At 44.5% G+C, this 18,164-nt stretch overlaps 2 protein-coding genes across 3 annotated transcripts; one reads left to right on the forward strand and one right to left on the reverse strand.

Moving 5' to 3' along the window:
- Positions 1-2,838: 2,838 nt before the first annotated feature.
- LOC123123638 (probable polygalacturonase) lies at positions 2,839-7,038 on the forward strand. 2 transcript variants are annotated; one of them, XM_044544185.1, is made up of 7 exons: positions 2,839-3,144; positions 3,228-3,354; positions 4,399-4,716; positions 4,926-5,046; positions 5,137-5,311; positions 5,405-5,475; positions 6,030-7,038. In XM_044544185.1, exons 2-7 carry the CDS (start codon positions 3,337-3,339, stop codon positions 6,755-6,757), a joined length of 1,431 nt encoding a protein of 476 aa, XP_044400120.1. In that variant the 5' UTR covers positions 2,839-3,144; positions 3,228-3,336; the 3' UTR covers positions 6,758-7,038. The 2 variants fall into 2 exon arrangements, with proteins under 2 accessions (XP_044400120.1, XP_044400121.1); XM_044544186.1 differs by having other exon boundaries at positions 2,865-3,108.
- A 255-nt stretch (positions 7,039-7,293) lies between these two features.
- On the reverse strand, positions 7,294-10,001 carry LOC123123639 (guanosine deaminase). Its single transcript, XM_044544187.1, has 5 exons — positions 9,746-10,001; positions 8,986-9,045; positions 8,633-8,823; positions 7,707-7,811; positions 7,294-7,618 (listed from the first exon to the last, which is right to left on the reverse strand). The coding sequence occupies exons 1-5, from the start codon at positions 9,759-9,761 to the stop codon at positions 7,430-7,432; spliced, it is 561 nt and encodes a 186-aa protein (XP_044400122.1). The 5' UTR covers positions 9,762-10,001; the 3' UTR covers positions 7,294-7,429.
- Between the last annotated feature and the right edge of the window lie 8,163 nt (positions 10,002-18,164).

Consider the following 18,164-nt stretch of genomic DNA (forward strand, 5'->3'; position numbering starts at 1 on the left):
GGCGACCCGGTAAATGACCGGTCACAAAAAACCGACCTAGACGGGTGCCTCAAACGCCCGGTGTGACCGGCACCCCTCATATCCAGCCCAAACGTAGAGCGGATATGGGGCGCCAGGGCGCGTCCGCCACGTCGAACCCGACCCACGCTGGCCCACCCGACCCCACATATAGTCCTCTGTTGGAAATATGCCCTAGAGGCAATAATAAAATGGTTATTATTATATTTCCTTGTTCATGATAATTGTCTATTGTTCATGCTATAATTGTGTTATCCGGAAATCGTAATACATGTGTGAATACATAGACCACAACATGTCCCTAGTGAGCCTCTAGTTGACTAGCTCGTTGATCAATAGATGGTTACGGTTTCCTGACCATGGACATTGGATGTCATTGATAACGGGATCACATCATTAGGAGAATGATGTGATGGACAAGACCCAATCCTAAGCATAGCACAAGATCGTGTAGTTCGTCTGCTAAAGCTTTTCTAATGTCAAGTATCATTTCCTTAGACCATGAGATCGTGCAACTCCCGGATACCGTAGGAATGCTTTGGGTGTGCCAAACGTCACAACGTAACTGGGTGGCTATAAAGGTGCACTACGGGTATCTCCGAAAGTGTCTGTTGGGTTGGCACGAATCGAGACTGGTATTTGTCACTCCGTGTGACGGAGAGGTATCTCTGGGCCCACTCGGTAGGACATCATCATAATGAGCTCAATGTGACCAAGGAGTTGATCACGGGATGATGTGTTACGGATCGAGTAAAAGAGACTTGCCGGTAACGAGATTGAACAAGGTATAGGGATACCGACGATCGAATCTCGGGCAAGTATCATACCGGTAGACAAAGGGAATTTTATACGGGATTGATTGAATCCTCGACATCGTGGTTCATCCGATAAGATCATCGTGGAACATGTAGGATCCAACATGGGTATCCAGATCCTGCTGTTGGTTATTGACCAGAGAGATGTCTCGGTCATGTCTACATGCCTCCCGAACCCGTAGGGTCTACACACTTAAGGTTTGATGACGCTAGGGTTATAGGAAAAGTTTGTACGTGGTTACCGAATGTTGTTCGGAGTCCCGGATGAGATCCCGGACGTCACGAGGAGTTCCGGAATGGTCCGTAGGTAAAGAATAATATATAGGAAGTGAGGTTTTGACCACCGAAAGTGTTTCGGGCGTCACTGGTAATGTACCGGGACCACCGGAGGGTTCCGGGGGTCCACCGGGAGGGGCCACCAGCCCCGGAGGCTTGCATGGGCCAAGAGCGGGAAGGGACCAGCCCCTGAGTGGGCTGGTGCGCCTCCCACCAAGGCCCAAGGCGCGGGAAAGAGGAGAGGGGGGAAACCCTAGGCGCAGATGGGCCTAAGGCCCACCCTAGGGCGCGCCCCCCTCTCTCCCCCTCTTGGCCGCCCCCCTCCATCCCATCTAGGGCTGCCGCCCCCCTAGGGGTGGGAACCCTAGAGGGGGCGCACCCTCCTCCCCTCCTCCTATATATAGTGGGGGTTTTGGGGCTGCCAAACATACGAGTCTCTCTCTCTCTCCCTCTCTCTCTCTCTCGGCGCAGCCCTACCTCTCCACATCCTCGTCCTTCGTAGTGCTTGGCGAAGCCCTGCTGGAAACCACGCTGCTCCACCACCACCACGTCGTCGTGCTGTTGCTGGAGTTGTCTTCCCCAACCTCTCCCTCCTCCTTGCTGGATCAAGGCGCGGGCGACGTCACCGGGCTGCACGTGTGTTGAACGCGGAGGCGCCGTTGTTCGGCGCTTAGATCGGAATCGACCGCGATCTGAATCGCTGCGTGTACGAGTCCTCCAACCGTGTTCTTGTAACGCTTCCACATCGCGATCTTCAAGGGTATGAAGATGCACTCCCCTCTCTCTCGTTGCTAGTCTCTCCATAGATTGATCTTGGTGATGCGTAGAAAATTTTAATTTCTGCAACGATCCCCAACATCCTCCCCATCAGCTGCCTAGGCCAAACCCTAGCCACTTCACTCCACTCCCCTCCGCCACCCCAAGCTCCCGTCTGGTGATCTCCGGCCTCCTCCAACATGGCAGGCAGCGGATCCGGCAACGACCAGTACAGATCCATCGACTAGGGTGTCGTCTCATGCGGTTTGGAGGAGGCAATGGTCGTCCGCAGTGCACTCTGCCGCTCCCGAGAGGACAGGCCCCGACCGACAGCGAGATCTGTCCGGCATGAGTCCATTGTGTCGGCGCATCTGGCGCTCGGATCCTTCGGTGCTGGATCATCGCGATCTTCTCGGGAGCCTTCCAATCTCCCTTTCCCCATCACCTGTCCACCGGGGTATGAGTCATCCCGGGACCCGTGTGCCCGCCGTGGGAAGGACAGGATGAGGGAAGCCGAGGCCCACCTCACTGACAACATGATGGCGGTGGAGGCGGAGGCGGTTGATGCGGCGGCGCAGGCACCCGCAGAGTAGGCAACCATCGGCGTCTGCACTGTAAAAAAGCCGCAACGGAGAAACACGCGCGCCCTCGCCCGAGACGCTAATGCTACACGATTACACAACTCGTATCTGTTCAATAAAATTAGTTTACATTTTTCGCTGCCGTAAAAACAGACACATGGAAAATCATATGTGCGGAGACGGTGATCCTACACATGTACCTCCAAAAAAAGATGCTACACATTTCTACATCTATCTACATATGATAAAACATGAAAACAAGGCCTGATATGGTAACCGAAAATGAGAAAAGGAAATGACGGAGGAGATTTGGCGAGGAGTGACGGCGAACGGCTGTCACTTCGGCTGGACTTTAGGGTGGAACAGTCAGCAGGCAGGGGAGAGCCATCTCAGGATCCATCCTCCCTCATTCCCCTCTCCGTTGCGGCTGCGGCTGGATGGGTGGCTATAAAGCCAGGCTCTGCTCCTCCTCTGCGCCTGCCGCGACTTTGACCCCGATGGCGCGCACCACCGTGGCGGACTCGCTGGCGGCACCATGATTGGGTGCATGGCCTAGCCCACCGCCCTGTCTGCCCTCTGCCCTGCCCTCCGCATCACTCCCCCCTCACTCACCCAGTCCACTTGACTCGCTCCTCCCCTCCCCTCCTGACCGAGCGGAGCAGGTGAGGAGGTTTCTCTCGCCGATCGATCTCCGGCGGGTGAGCCAGCAGCGCCGGTTTGTCTCCATGTATATTCCTCCGTGTCCTTTTCTTTTGATGGGTTTCCTGTTGTTTGTTTGCAGTTCACGCCGCCGCCGCATTCAAGGCGCGGGCTTTGACCGGACCCGAGTTAAGAGGGGGCGTCTGTGGGGAGGAGGAAGGGGAAGGGGAAGATCTGTCGCCGCCGGCAAGATGGGGAGATCCGCGCCTGTAAGTGCCCGCTGACCCAATCCTTCCTCGATCTCTTTTCTCGGACGGCGGCGGAGGGGAGATGGATCGTAGATGGATGGACGGCGGCGGCGGCGGCGGGATCCGCCCCCATTGCCTTCTTACCTCTGGCCGGAGGCGGACTGGTGCCGTCGTCGGCGGCGGCGGTGGTCCGGTGGCTGGTCCTGCGGGGTGATCCCCGCTGGCATTGGGGCGTGATCCGCCCTTCACCCAGCCTGTGTTCAGAGGTGGATCGAATGTGCATACTGAGCTGTATTGTGTCCTGACTGTCCTCTTGTCTTGCCGTGGCATGTGCCTGATGCCAAAATGCTTAGTTGTTGCCGAGCACCCACGACAGCGAAATTCAGGAGTCGGACGGAAGTGATGCTGTGCATTTGGGAACTCATTCATGATGCCTTGGGTTTATACATGTGTTTGCAGGGACCATTAGTTAGTGGGGAGCAGAGGGGATAAACTAGATGAGATTGGCTTGCTTGGCTTTGCTGGAGGGTTCCGATTCTTGTGAGAAAAAGTTCATTCAAACATAAGAATGATTCTGTTCTCGGTGAGGCGTAATTATGGTGTAGTGCGCCCTGTCCTCCTGTCCTGTCGTAGCATGTGCCTGATGCCAAACGCTTGGTTGTCGATAGCGAATTCAGAAATTGGAGTGAAATGATATTCCGCATTTTGTGGGTTCAGGATGCCTATACATGTGCTTGCAGGGGCCATTAGTTTTGCGGGGAACAGGGGACATAAACGAAGATAAGATTAGTTTGTTTGGCTCTGTTGGAGGTGTTCTAGGTGTACTTACTGATACTTGTGGGAAAAAGTTCATTCAGACATAAAGAGTGATTTTGTTCTCCGTGAGGCGTTGTTCTGCTCTGTTTGTGTTACCTTGCGTGTCCGTGGCAACAGAGTAGAATGAAGCCTGCTTGCAACTCTTTGTTTCACATGTTCCATGTTGCTGCTAGTATTTTGCTTCGGTTATTTCAAATCTGCGAGTACGCGATGACTTCTGACATTGCTCTCTTTGGATTTTTTTGCTAGGTATTTCAAGCCCTTTTGGTTTTCCTAACAATAATTGAGACCCAATGGTCCAGCGTATCCGGCATGTACTGCGCGGACATGGCATCAACCGTCTACCGTCCCCATAGTGTCACTATAACTGAGTTTGGTGCTGTCGGGGATGGCGTGACTCTCAACACCAAAGCATTCCAGAATGCCATCTTCTACCTCAATTCATTTGCGGACAAGGGCGGCGCGCAGCTCTTTGTGCCTGCTGGAAGGTGGCTGACAGGCGGTTTTAGTCTGATCAGCCATCTCACTCTGTCGCTGGACAAAGATGCAGTAATAATCGGATCTCCGGTAATATATCTCGCAGCTCTTGTATGCTTATGACATGATGCACATGCCCATGATATCTTATACTGTCATGTTGATTACAACTTCCTCTAAATGAAAAACTATATATGTAATCTTCTTATATGCTTTACAAAATGATGTTTTCTTGAAGTGGTTACCGAACAAATAGTGGTAAATTCCAACTTTATTGATTGAAAATACTGTATCTGCAGCACTCATCTGATTGGCCTGTTATAGACCCTCTTCCATCCTATGGGCGCGGTAGAGAGCTCCCCGGAGGAAGGCACCAGAGCTTAATTTTTGGCTCCCATTTGACAGATGTAATAATTACTGGTTAGTAGCTAACTTGTGTCTATGCTTGCATCAGCGACCTTTTATTATTATGCTGGTTTTGCAAGTGTTTAAATGTGGCACTCTTGGTAGGTGCTAACGGGACAATTGATGGTCAAGGAGCCATTTGGTGGGATTGGTTCTATAACAACACATTGAACTATACTAGGCCGCATCTTGTCGAGTTGATGTACTCAACCAATGTTGTTATATCAAATTTGACTTTCAAGAACTCCCCGTTCTGGAATATCCATCCTGTATACTGCAGGTTGGTGTTTTAAATACTTGCTTTCTTTTAAAACTTAAGAATTTATCTTCAAATGACAATTCATTACCTAGAGTGCTTTTGCTGAATAAACAGCCAAGTTATTGTCGAGCACATCACAATCCTAGCACCTTTGAATTCGCCAAACACCGACGGCATTAATCCAGGTAATATGAAGCTCTGAATTGTTTCTTCCACTTGAGGTCTCTATCCCTGTTATTCTTAGTGTTATACCTGTTTATGTCCATTTTTACACTGCTGTGTCTTGGGAGCACAAAAAGGAAGAAAAATATCAGTTCTTGCAATATAATTTCACATGCTCCCTTTTAAATGTTATTTTCCTTCCATTGTGTTTTGAAAGTTAACTTTAACTTGCATTTATAACTGAGATTCTAATAAATATGCAAATATTCTTTTGTAAATTGATCACACTATGTTAGTACAGATTGCAGTTAACCAGTTGAACGAATTTACTTTCAACTATAATCTAACGATGATGTACTGCTTACGATGAGATGCAACTGTAATCTAAATATGAAAATTTGTGTTAATTCAGAATATTGCTAACGTTATGTACTGCTTGAAATCGAACTATAGCCTAGTTATTTGGATGTACAATACACAACAGTTTTGAGGCCATCTTATTATGCAATCATAAAAGGCTTAAATCTGTCCTGGTAATGTTCACTTGAAATACTAATGCAACTCTATATCTATCCAGATTCGTCCACAAATGTTTGCATCAGTCATTGTTATGTCAGAAACGGAGACGATGTTGTTGTCATCAAAAGTGGTTGGGATGAGTATGGCATTTCTTTTGCTCAGCCTAGCTCCAATATCAGCATCAGCAACATCACAGGAGAAACAGGGGGCGGTGCTGGAATTGCCATCGGAAGTGAGATGTCAGGTGGCATATCTGAAGTCCGGGCCGAGGGCATCCGCATTGTTAACTCATTGCATGGAATCAGAATCAAGACCGCTCCAGGACGTGGAGGGTATGTAAGGAACGTCTACATAGCCGATGTGAGCATGCACAATGTTTCGATGGCCATAAGGATCAATGGAAACTACGGCGAACATCCTGATAACAATTATGACAAGAATGCTCTCCCCATTATAAGCAACATCACAATTGAGAACGTCGTTGGCGTTGATGTTGGTGTTGCTGGCATCTTGGAGGGCATTGAGGGCGACAACTTCAGCAGCATATGCATCTCCAATGTCTCCCTCAGCGTACGATCCAGGCATCCGTGGAATTGTTCGCTCATCCAGGGCTATTCAAACTCTGTGACTCCAGAGTCGTGCGAGCAACTCAGAACAGATTGTGAAGAGACATCGATCTGCTATGACGGTGGCAGTTCTTTAGCCGTTGGTTCACGGGCATCCATACATAATAAGCCTAGTGCCAACATATTACTAAATTCATTATTGCAGTTGGTGTCGCTGTAATGTAGGTAGATATAGATGCTTGTTATTTGTTGCAAAGGGGCTTGCGTCATGGGATGCGTCGTGTTAGCCATGTATATCTTATTTTTGCAATCAGTTTTGCTTAGAATGCAATTTGTTTCTTGTACATAGATGTGGAGATGAATGTCAGTGCTAGCTTGTTCTGTCACGATCTTTGATTTGTTCTCTGTTTCCAAAGCCTTGTTGGAGCATGAGAACAAAAGCAAAATTACTGTAATATTTCAGTTTTGAGTCGTAGATTTTAAGAACAGAACAATTGGATATTCCCCAATTTTGTGAGTAGGCTTCCTTCGTTGCAAGTTGAATAGCAAGAAATGTCATTTATGCATGGTTGAAATGCAGGAGGAAACTCACTTTTATGAAATGCTGTATTTCATAGATTTCTCTTAAGACTTTTTTTTAAAGATAGTCTGATGATGAAGATCTTATTATCACCCCCAAATTAGTATCTCAGAATTAAGAAAGATCAAATGAAGGAGCAAGGTAATACTAATCTTCCTTGAATAATAACATGCGTATAATGAGAATCAAATGGTATATTTAAATTGATAGTTTGTGGTCCATCACCAATGACAGAATGTTGACAATTACATTATTTTTTCTGAGCATCAGGGTCTTTCATGATGTGAAATTCTACCATGTCTTTGCTACACATTAGTACATTCGGAATTTCTCCTTGGTGTTCTCAAAGACTTGTTCAGCAAGCAGAGCTCCATTCCCATCTGCTCGCTTAATCTCCATGTTGGCCTTCTGGTAGAACCCAGTTCCTCTCAGAGCATCAGCAATGAAGTCGTCGAATCCAATGGCAATAGCAGCTTCCGCCTTGGCTCCGTACACCAGCCTCTGCATTGCAGCATTCAACGAGATTGTTAATTAAGGATTCGATAAACCATATTGTACCGGATGAGGAATGGTAAGGTAAGGGGTGAACCTTGATCCGGGATAGATGGACAGCCCCAAAACACATTGGGCAAGGTTCACATGATGCGTACATTTCACAATCCGACAGCTCAATCTTTCCAAGCTTTTTGCAAGCCTAGAGTACAAGCAAAAACTGATTGTGTGAGACGGATAACCAAACAATGGAAATGAAATAATATAAAATGCAAAATTACCATGCATTATATACCGGCTCAGAGGGAATATGAACCATACAACCTAGTGCCACTAACAACAGCCCTTGGTGGATTATTCAGAAAAATAAATACATGTTCTTATGTCAAAATAAATATGTTCTATTTTATCCACTAATGTGGACAGTACCTACCCTGTTACTCCCTCCGTAGATACATCCGTATTTAGACAAATCTAAGACAAGAATTTTGGGACGGAGGGAGTACCATTCAGCAAGGAAATGTTAAAATATAAAGGCTATCCATCAATGATAACTCATCCATTACCAGCCTTTCTGATGAAAATAAAAGAAACAATTGTTAGGCTGGAAGTGTTTGTTTGCATCACTATGGAACTTTAGCCCTGTCTTCAATAAAGTATATAACACGCTTGAACAGTCAACTTTATGTAGTCACACTGAAGTAGCTCAATTTGACAACGTGATACAAGATAATATCACTACTAATGTGAGAATAAGGAAAACTGAAAATGTAAAACATGAAGATGTACAAGAATGGACAGAGGCTAGAACATATGCCATCTCAGTTGTGTCGACAGGTGAGCACAAATAACAATAAATTCTGCAAGAATGTAGTGGTACTGGTTCCAAAAGCATGAAGCCTGAATCGGATACAGCCTATATCAGCAGATGAGGCCACTACAGGAAAAACATTCAGTAGCAAAATGTAAACAGCAAGCACCTAGTAGTTGTTAGGGATAACCTCTGTCCACATGGCAACCTACCTCTCTTATTGCAGTGACTTCAGCATGGGCAGTTGGATCGGTGTTGTTCAAAACCATGTTATGGCAACCAACTATTACTTCATCATTGCGGACGACAACCGCGCCAAACGGGCCTCCATGGCCACAGTCAACTCCTTTGTAAGCCTCTTCTACGGCTTTCGACAAGAACTTGTGATCCCTATCTTGTACCGCTGTTGAACGAGGCAAAACATAAGCATAAACAAGAAAGCCTTTTGAGCAGCTCTCCAATTACAGAAAATAGCAAATGTAGCAAAGGGCCCTGCAATGGTGAGATATGCCTTGCCTTGCAGTGTGGTAAGTAAGAAGTAGAGAGAGGAAATGGTAGTTAGTACCTTCCTGATGACCAGGAAACGCAGAAGCAACTGCGATAGTCCCATCCCTGGTCTCCACAACTGCAGAAGAAGGAAGAAGTTGATTACCGAGGCACCCAAGTTACTTCATAATTTGCACAGGATTGTATCCAAAATCTGGTAGAAGAAACTATGAAATGTGTACAAGAATTTATCACCCAAGTCACATAGAAGAAACTATGAAATGTGTGCAAGAATTATGACACAAACAAATGAACAAGATCCCCCGTGAACTTGGAAGGTTGTAAGCAGTAGCAGGGTAGGCCTTGGAGGAGTGAGTGCGTGTGATCGGAGCAGAAAACAAAATCGTTAACCAGAGTAGAGAACTGGCAATCTATCTACAGGCGTACGGTAGGAGCACATCACTTGACAGATGGGAAAACTAACAGACTTCCCAGATGTGGCAAAAGCAGAGCCCTGCCTTTGCCTTTTATGTTATCGGTCGGAGCAGAGCAGAGGACCCATCCTCCGAAACAAAACAGCCACATTTCCCACCCCCCGTCCGGCGCGCGCCCCCGCTCGGATCCGCCCGGCGCTCGACTGATCGGCCGGCGCAGCGCAGGAGGCGGCGATCCGCCGCCCCCGAGAGCGACTAACTAAGAAGAAGGAAAGCAAGCACGCGACGCGACCGATCCGGAGCAGGACGAATTGCCGCCGGCCGGTGGCGACCCTCGGTCGGGCGGGCGGGCGGGCGGATGGATGGACGGACGAGAGAGCGCGGCGTGGGTATGCGTATGCTCACCCTTGGCTTCCTCCATGGCGGGCGAGTGAGGGGAGGGGGAGGCGGGCGGATCGGCGGCGGAGCTCCCCGAGCGAGATGCGCGCCGGGCTGTTGCGTGTCTGCCTGTCCGTAGGAATGGGAATTGGGAAGGAAGGAGGTGTGTGTGGGGGTCGTCGTCGCGTGCGCGGCGAATAAATAGGGCCGCGCCGGGCCACTGGCGGAGTACCGGACGCAACCGGATAGAGGGATAGAGAGGGGGAGGGAGGGCGGCGCGTGACGGACGGCGGTGATGGAGCGGCCCACCGTCGGTAGGTCGGTCGCGTGCATCACGCTGCCGCGGCGCATGTGCATTTTACTCTTTCCTTTCGATTTCGACGTGGGATGAGCCGACACGAAAGGCTGACGTGCTTCGTGGGATGGGATCGGAACGTGGTCTGCGTCGCCGGGATTCTTCTTCATCTTGCGCCGCACATGTGCGGGTTTTTTACTAGAAGAAAGAAAAAAAAGGCCGTGAGACCCAAGATCAGTCATCCTTTCTGTCTAAGCAGAAAGTGCTTTCTTTGCGAATAGAAAAGATTGTGTTAATCAACGGAGACCATTACAATCCTATTGGCAAACGTGCCAATTTCATCAGGTCAATGGCACCCCGCGCGCACCGTATTCCTATGAGCACCCCTCTCTGGCTCACCGGCAAATCGTTGATCAAATTAAATCAAATATCTATAAGCTGAAACAAGTTGGTATAAAATATACCAACATCTAGATCATCAAATTGGTTTCATTAGACTTGTCAACAAATATATGTTCATACTTCCTATGTTCCATAATGTAGTGCATGCTTTTTTTTTCTTCAAAGGTCAAACATGTCCGTGTCTAGCCTAGTTTATTTATATACTAACCTATCGACACATTAAATACTAAATAAATAAAAACATAAAAGTGTACTTCATCATGAATCTAACGATACTGATTTGTGTAATGACTGTTAAATTTTTCTTTAAATTTTGGTCAAATGTAAACATGTTTGACTTTCAAAAAATGCACTATATTTTGGAACGGAGAGACTGCTAGCCCTTTCCTGTTTGTAAGGCCCACACGTATCCCTATGTTCATGATTTAACCAACGTACCATGACTTTTATATCACAAATACTCACTCCGTAAAGAAATATAAGAGCATTTTTTTTGACCATAAAACAGTAGGGTAAAACCCTACTGTGTGTCATTTTTCATCATAATGAATAAAAGTGCATAGTACAATGGTTGTTGGGAGAGCAACCAGAGAGGAAGAGTTTACAGTAAAGAAAAGAAAAGATAAAATACAGAATTATTCAAATGTTGTCTATCGAGGATGACATGCCATCCTTAAGGCTAGGCTTTGCTCTCAACATGGTGAGCTTGAAAGTTGTGATGAAATCAAACTTGCATGATGTGATGGAGCATGGTATATTTTCAAATATCAGTCCATTTCTCTGATTCCATAAACTCCAGCATCCCACAGTCACAATCTCCATGAAGAAAGGTAGGTTATATCTCAGCTTGCCATCAGAAATCATATCATGAATGTATAAATTGGTGTTCCATTCAATACCAATATTCCACCAGAAGTTTTGACTGAAAGTGCATGAGAATAGTAGATGTGTTCTGTCCTCCATATCTTCATCATTACATAAAACACAAGAAGTGGAATCCAAATGAAATGATTTCCTGGTAAGCAGCTCACATGTGTTTATTCTATCATTTAGCATCAACCAGCAGAAGAACATATGTCTGGGGAGGCAGCAGGTTTTCCAGATCCACTTAATGGGATCAGCAGTGTCATATTGTCCCATAAGAAAGTTGTAGATCTTCTTAGTCATGTGAGTACTGTTGCCCCATTGGAAAATCCACTTATCATTGTCATTGTGTTCCCTAATGTTGATAAGTTGATCTGACAAGCTGTGAAGCTGTTGGTGTGCAACAATTGACAGACGAAGCTGGAATAAATCATATATGTTTTCCATATTTTTGGCTGTCGTAATGGAAATATGTTCCTGGAGGGTGAAAGAGTACAGCTCAGGGAATTTAAGTTTCATGATATTGCCATCCTAGTTATCATTCCATAGCATAGCAGTATTGCCAGATTTGACCTGACAGGTGGTCATAGATTTAAATAAGTCCAAGAATTTGAGACAGTCTTTCCACCAGAATGATCCTTTCTTGTTACCAGAGAGTGGAACCCATTACAATCATAATAGGCATTCCAGATCAGATTAACCCAGGGAATATCAGCCTTATTGAAAAACTTATACATGTGCTTAATAAGGAGAGCTTGATTCTGGATTCTGAGGTTGAGCACTCCCAATCCTCCTTGGTCTTTGGGTTTACATATCATTTCCTAGCTAGCAAGGCACTTTCCTTTTTTGTTAATGTCATTGCCATACCATAAGAAGTTCCTACTAGATTTATCCACATGATCCAGGACGGTGTAGTGTACTTTAAGAGAGCACATAGCAAATATGGGCATGGAAGCAACAACTGAGTTAACATATGTTAGCCTACCAGAATGGTTCATAAATCTGGCAACCCCAGACAGCCTCTTGTCAATTTTTGAGATAACAGGGATAAGATCATGAACAGATGGTTTGGTGATGCCAAGGGGGAGTCCAAGATATGTGAAAGGTAAACTTTCAACCTTACATCCAAAAGAATTAGCCAAGTCAGAGACAGTCTGCGGGTGAATATTGATGGGGATCATGGAAGATTTGCTGTAGTTCACAAAAAGTCCAGTTGAGAGGCTGAAGAGGTTTAATAGATATTTGAGATGAATAATTTGGTCAGCATCAGCTGGCATTATCATAAGAGTGTCATCAGCATACTGAATAATTGGATAATCTTGTCCATAAGCATGATTTATAGGTAGAGTTAATTCCCCATTTACCCAAGCAGCATTGATTACAGACTATAAGAGGTCAGCCGCTAAAACAAATAGAAGGGGAGAATATGGATCTCCTTGTCTGACTCCTCTTTTACACATAATTTTTTCCCTGCAACTCCATTGAGTAATACAGCAGTAGAAGCAGAGTTAAGAATGTTGGATACCCAATTGATCCACCTTGGTCCAAAACCTTTGGCTTTAAGCATGGCAATAATGGCCTTGTATTCAATCTTATCAAAAGCCTTTTCAAAATCAAGTTTGAGAATGATAATGGGTCTTTTTGATTGATGGCAGAGATGGAGATATTCAAAAGCATAACCCAAACAGTCTTGTATATTTCTGCCTTTGATGAAACCATATTGGTTTTGATGAATAACATATGTAATGATATTTTGTGCCCTGTTTGCCAAAAGTTTTGTAAAAAACTTAAGAGGTAAGCTAACCAGAGAAATCGGTCTGAAATCATTCATGCTCTCTGGATTGGCAACTTTTGGGATGAGGATAATGTAAGCAGTGTTGATACTCTGGATGTCACAATTTCCTTCAAAAAATCCCAAATCATAGTATAGAAATCTTGTTTTATAATATCCCAGCATTTTTTTAGGAACATACCATTAAACCCATCAGGACCAGGTGCTCTGTCAGCAGGGAATTCTTTGGCTACCTTTTCAATTTCATCCACAGTGAATGGAGCATCAAGTGCAGATAAGTCATGGTGTTGTATTAATTCATCCAGATTGAATAGCATAGTAGGGTTGATGGATTTACCCAGTCTGTCCTTGTATGATTGCCAAATAATTGCAGCCTTGTGGTCATGATTTTGACAAGAAATTCCATCTTCATTGAGAATGGAGGTAATGTAATTTTTCCTGAAACTTTGTGTAGCCATGGCATGGAAGAAATCAGTATTTTCATCATCTAATCTGACACTTCTCATCTTGAACCTGGATTTCTAATAAATTCTTTTAGCCTCTAGTAATTTGCTGGTGTGTTTCCTCAGTATTTTCCTGAAGTTGGCCTCCATAGTAGATAACTGTCTTTGCTCCTCAATTCCATCCAATAATGTAAGAACATAGTTGCATGCAGCAATGGTGGAGTTTAGCCTGGATAGGTTTTTGCTCCATTTTTTAGGCCAAGTCTGAGACATTTAAACCTGGTAGAGACATCCTTAGCAGAGTTGTTGAGCTGGTGATTTCTGTTCCAGCATTGTACCACAGTTTCATAAAAACCATCAAATTCAAACCAATAATTTTCAAACCTAAATATGGAGGCTTTGGGTATGTCACTGCCAATTTGGATATGAATAGGAACATGGTCTAATGTCACTCTGGCAAGAGGATGAGCTAAGGTGTTGGGGAAGGAGATATTCCAATTACCAGAAGTGAAAATCCAGTCAATCTTTTCTAACAAAGGAAGATCTTGCATATTGGACCATGTAAAGCTCCTGCCTTTGAGGGGGACCTCAACTAAGTCCAGTTGCTGAATCAAGCTGTTGAACATTAACATGTTATTTGTATCACCACCAGGTCTGTTTCTGTCCAGTGGGCTTCTGATAAGATTAAAATCCCCAACTAACATCCAGTTGTCCATATTGGAAGCATCAATAGTGTCCAACCAATGAAAAAAATCAGCCCTGAAATCATTACTGCATGGACCATACACATTTGTAATATGGAATATATGGCCTGATAAGTTGCAGGTTAGTTTGACAGTGATTTGAAAATTAGACTGATCAATCACAGTCCCAGTGAAAAGACTGCCATTCCATATAGTTATGATACCACCAGATAGGCCAGCAGATGGGCTGTAGGCAAATTGATTATATCTCCTGGGTGAGAAATTTCTCAAATATGGCAGGTCAAAATTGTCTCTTTTTGTTTCCTGGATACAGATAATGCCACAATTGCTTTCATCAATTCTTGCACGCAGATCATCCCATCTAGTTTGTGAATTTATTCCTCTTACATTCCAATTAAGTATATTCGAATGCCTATTCATAGAAAAACTGGTTGGAGTAGGGGTCATGAGCAGAGAGTGGGTTAACCATCTCTGAAGATACTGGCAGATCATGGGGCTGATGTGTTAAGCAAGCACCAACAACAGACTTCCATTTCAACATGCATAATAGGATATCATTCATAACATAACCATTCAGACACCTTATAAATAAAGCTGATAAGCAAATAAAATTCTTCAAACCATAGTGCCTCACAGTGGAGCATAGCTCCTTACAGACCAGAAATAAAAGTTCAACATAAGAGTAACAAAAGCAAGATAAACTGCCAAGGATAACTAAGGGCCTAGAGCCATAATTGGGCTTGATATTACAAACCCAACTGCATATAAAAGCTAAATTATTCATGATCTGCAGCAGAGTTCAGGAGGCTTCCAGAGACCTCCTCAGGAGGTATCTGACACTGCATAGTGGCAATAGCCTGAATGGTAGCGAGAGGGAGTTCTGGTGGGGGCGCTGCCTGTGGGTCCCTGAGCTTAAATTCAAAGTCAGCTGACAGGTTTTTCTTGCAGTTGCTCATCTTCTTGGCTTTATTAGCAGCAGTCTGATCCTTGAAACCAACACTGAGACCAGCAAGTCGACGGCTGCGACGAAGATCTTGGACGTCCAGCGGGGCATTAACCTTCTTTCTTTTGTTGACAGCAGGTGATATCATCAGTGCACAACTAGGAGCATCAGAGGGAACAACCATCTGTGGTTGCTGCATAGCAGCAGATATCTCTTGGGCAGGGCTTGCTGCGTCAGAGGGAGCATACTCCTGTGGTTGCTGGACAGTGAAAAGATCCAGGGGATCGTGTATAACAGGTTGTACTTCATCAACATAATCAGCAATGACAACAGTGGATGCAGTAGGGGTAGGGAGTGCTTCAGTGGTGACAGTCAGCAGACACTTCTTGACAGTGCCATGCTCTTCTTCCACATTGATGATATGGCATCGAGTACTTAAAACAGTAGAATCTGCAAGTTGCTCCAAAATGGTCGGTGCAGTGGCCATGATTTTTGACACCATGTCTTGAAGCACAACAAAGCAATCAGTGGCCTCAATAGCAGGCTGCAAGGGGGGGGGGTTCATGGTGTTCAGGACTTAGTGGGGGGGGGGGGGGGGTTGCACCATAGGTTCATCCTCATCAACAGGAGCATGGTGAGCAGCAGGTGCAGCATGGTGGTTATCATCCATGAAATCAGCATCGTGCCAAATACCTCCAAATGGAGCATGAGGCATGGGGTGCAGAACACCATCTAGAGGGATAGGATCCTCATCACCTCCCATGGCCCCAAGGAGGTCAGCCTGAAGAATGTAAACTGCACTAAAGTATGGCCCCAAGGAGGTCAGCCTGAAGAATATAAGAGCCTTTAGATCACTAAAGTAGTGATCTAAACGCTGGGAGTATATCATTAGAAACTTCAAATATTCAATTTTCTAATGGTGTAGCTTGGATGATATATAATATGTACTAGAAGGGTTGGATGCACTTTGCTACGCCGTTGGTGTTATTCGGTTTTTATAAAGAAAATAATCCCTCTATTTCAAAATGTTAGGTGCATTTTTTTAAAGACAAGCTTCTTTAAGTTTGACCAAATTTATAGAGAAATATATAATTATCCACAATTTCTAATTGGTGTCATCAGATTCATTGTGAAATAAGTTTTCATATTTTATTTATTATAAATTGTGGATGTCGATATTTTTGGCTCTAGACTTGATCAAAGTTAAAGAAACTTGTCCTTTAAATAAACTAATACGCCTTATATTTTAAAACCAGGGGAGTATTTGGTTTGGCGAGTTGGGGAGATGATGGAGTGTGTTTTATTTTAATTTTATAATGTGGTGTTTTAATGGGCCTTTCACGATGTGATTCTGTGTTATCTGCTAATCAACTTATACTCATGTGGGGAAATTTTCTATGTCAGTGGTTGCATATACTATGTTGATGCTACAGTGTCACATGTTTGTGCTTCTTTTTTCTAAGTGGTGAGAGGGTGCATTGTATTGATATGTTTTTATAGGCTGGTTGTTGCCGATTGATTTGATCCAAATCCAAAACTGAATACCTCAATCACATGGGAGAGTAATGAATAGGGAACATAATGAATTAAAAGAATAGAATGAGAGAGCTTCTTAAGAAATTGTTTACCCGGTCAAAATCGAGTACCCCAATTCCAAATTGGAGATATCGATTGATTGTGAGGCCTCTGAAATTAGGGAGCATGGTGTATTAGATAGATTTCACTCGTAAAATGGATGAAGTAGACATACGCGTAGGATCTATAAACCGGAAAGGAGGGGGTACTATATGTAGTTGAGGTGTACATGTGGATATTGTTTTTTATGAGCTTGATCAAATTTATAGATGTCGCAGAATATGAAGCCCTCCTTCATATGTCCCGCGACTCGCAGTCCGATGAGAATTCACCACCTTGTCTGTCGCAGAGACTGCAACCTGGTAGTGCAACAAGTGACACAAACTCTTTGCATTCAACTTTTTCATGACACTAGGTAGTATACAGTGGCCTTCCAATTTTTAGCAATCATCCTCCTTTCTCCGTCGGGACCACTATCTTCCAATGTGATCCCCGAACTGAAACGACATTAGGCCCTTTGTGCTTTGTTGATCCAATTGTTGAAACACTCGGCCAATTTTTTCGTCACATAATCCACCTTTGAGGAAGTGAAAAAATCTGCTTCTATACCAAAGCCTACTATGTTTTTTTCAAATACTATTTTTTTAAGTTTTTTCTCATGTATGCTGCCATGTGGGCTTCAAAAGTTGCAGGAGTCCATGAATACGATGTTGGCCGCATATTGTCACCAAATACTTTACGATGAAACTTTTTCTTAATGTTGACAACCAAGGGACACATGCATTCCCTATGTTCAACATACCTACACACATCTTCATGCAATATCAATCCCTTTTCTTGCATCTGAACATATTGAGTCCAGGTGGATAACCAATAGCTTGATGAAGCTTCTCCGCGAACCACACCCACCTTTCTGTTGATTCGGAGTCAATAATTCCATAAGCAACATGGTACTACCTCATTTCCGGTTTAAAGGGCTCATCTCAAAAATTTCATATTTCCATTATATTAGGCTCACTTTGAGTGCATTTGAGTTAAAGTGTTTTGAGTCCCACGTCACATTTAATTCATAGAGATAAGAGAGAGGGAACTAGTGGTCATGCATGCATCTTATTCTACATTCACCATGCAAGTTCAATGAGAGAGAGGGTGCTGCACTTATTATTGCACCGGGAATCGAATATGTGAGCAATATTTCATCAGGCAGTTTTGTATCCACACAACTCGTGTCATCCACTCACAATCTACCTTGATTGATGAGATTTCAGATTTGAGCCCTCTAAACCAAAAGGGAGGGAGTACAACCAATTGTGCCAATCAACAACACAAGCAGTTGCTATATGACCTCTATACTCCCCTGTCAAATGAGTAAGATCAATTGCAAAGTAGGGTAGGCAACCAGCCAAATAAAGAGGCAAATAATGAGTA

The sequence above is a fragment of the Triticum aestivum genome, chromosome 5D, assembly GCF_018294505.1.
Source record: "Triticum aestivum cultivar Chinese Spring chromosome 5D, IWGSC CS RefSeq v2.1, whole genome shotgun sequence".
NCBI lineage: Eukaryota > Viridiplantae > Streptophyta > Magnoliopsida > Poales > Poaceae > Triticum > Triticum aestivum.

Bases quoted from the DNA above. Each gene is read 5' to 3' on its own strand.
- LOC123123638 (XM_044544185.1), top strand. The intron at 5,047-5,136 runs GTTAGTAGCTAA...CACTCTTGGTAG, and splicing joins GACAGATGTAATAATTACTG to GTGCTAACGGGACAATTGAT. The intron at 5,312-5,404 runs GTTGGTGTTTTA...CTGAATAAACAG, and splicing joins ATCCATCCTGTATACTGCAG to CCAAGTTATTGTCGAGCACA.
- LOC123123639 (XM_044544187.1), bottom strand. The intron at 7,812-8,632 runs GTAGGTTGCCAT...CTTGTACTCTAG, and splicing joins AAGTCACTGCAATAAGAGAG to GCTTGCAAAAAGCTTGGAAA. The intron at 7,619-7,706 runs GTTCACCCCTTA...GCTGCAATGCAG, and splicing joins TCCATCTATCCCGGATCAAG to AGGCTGGTGTACGGAGCCAA.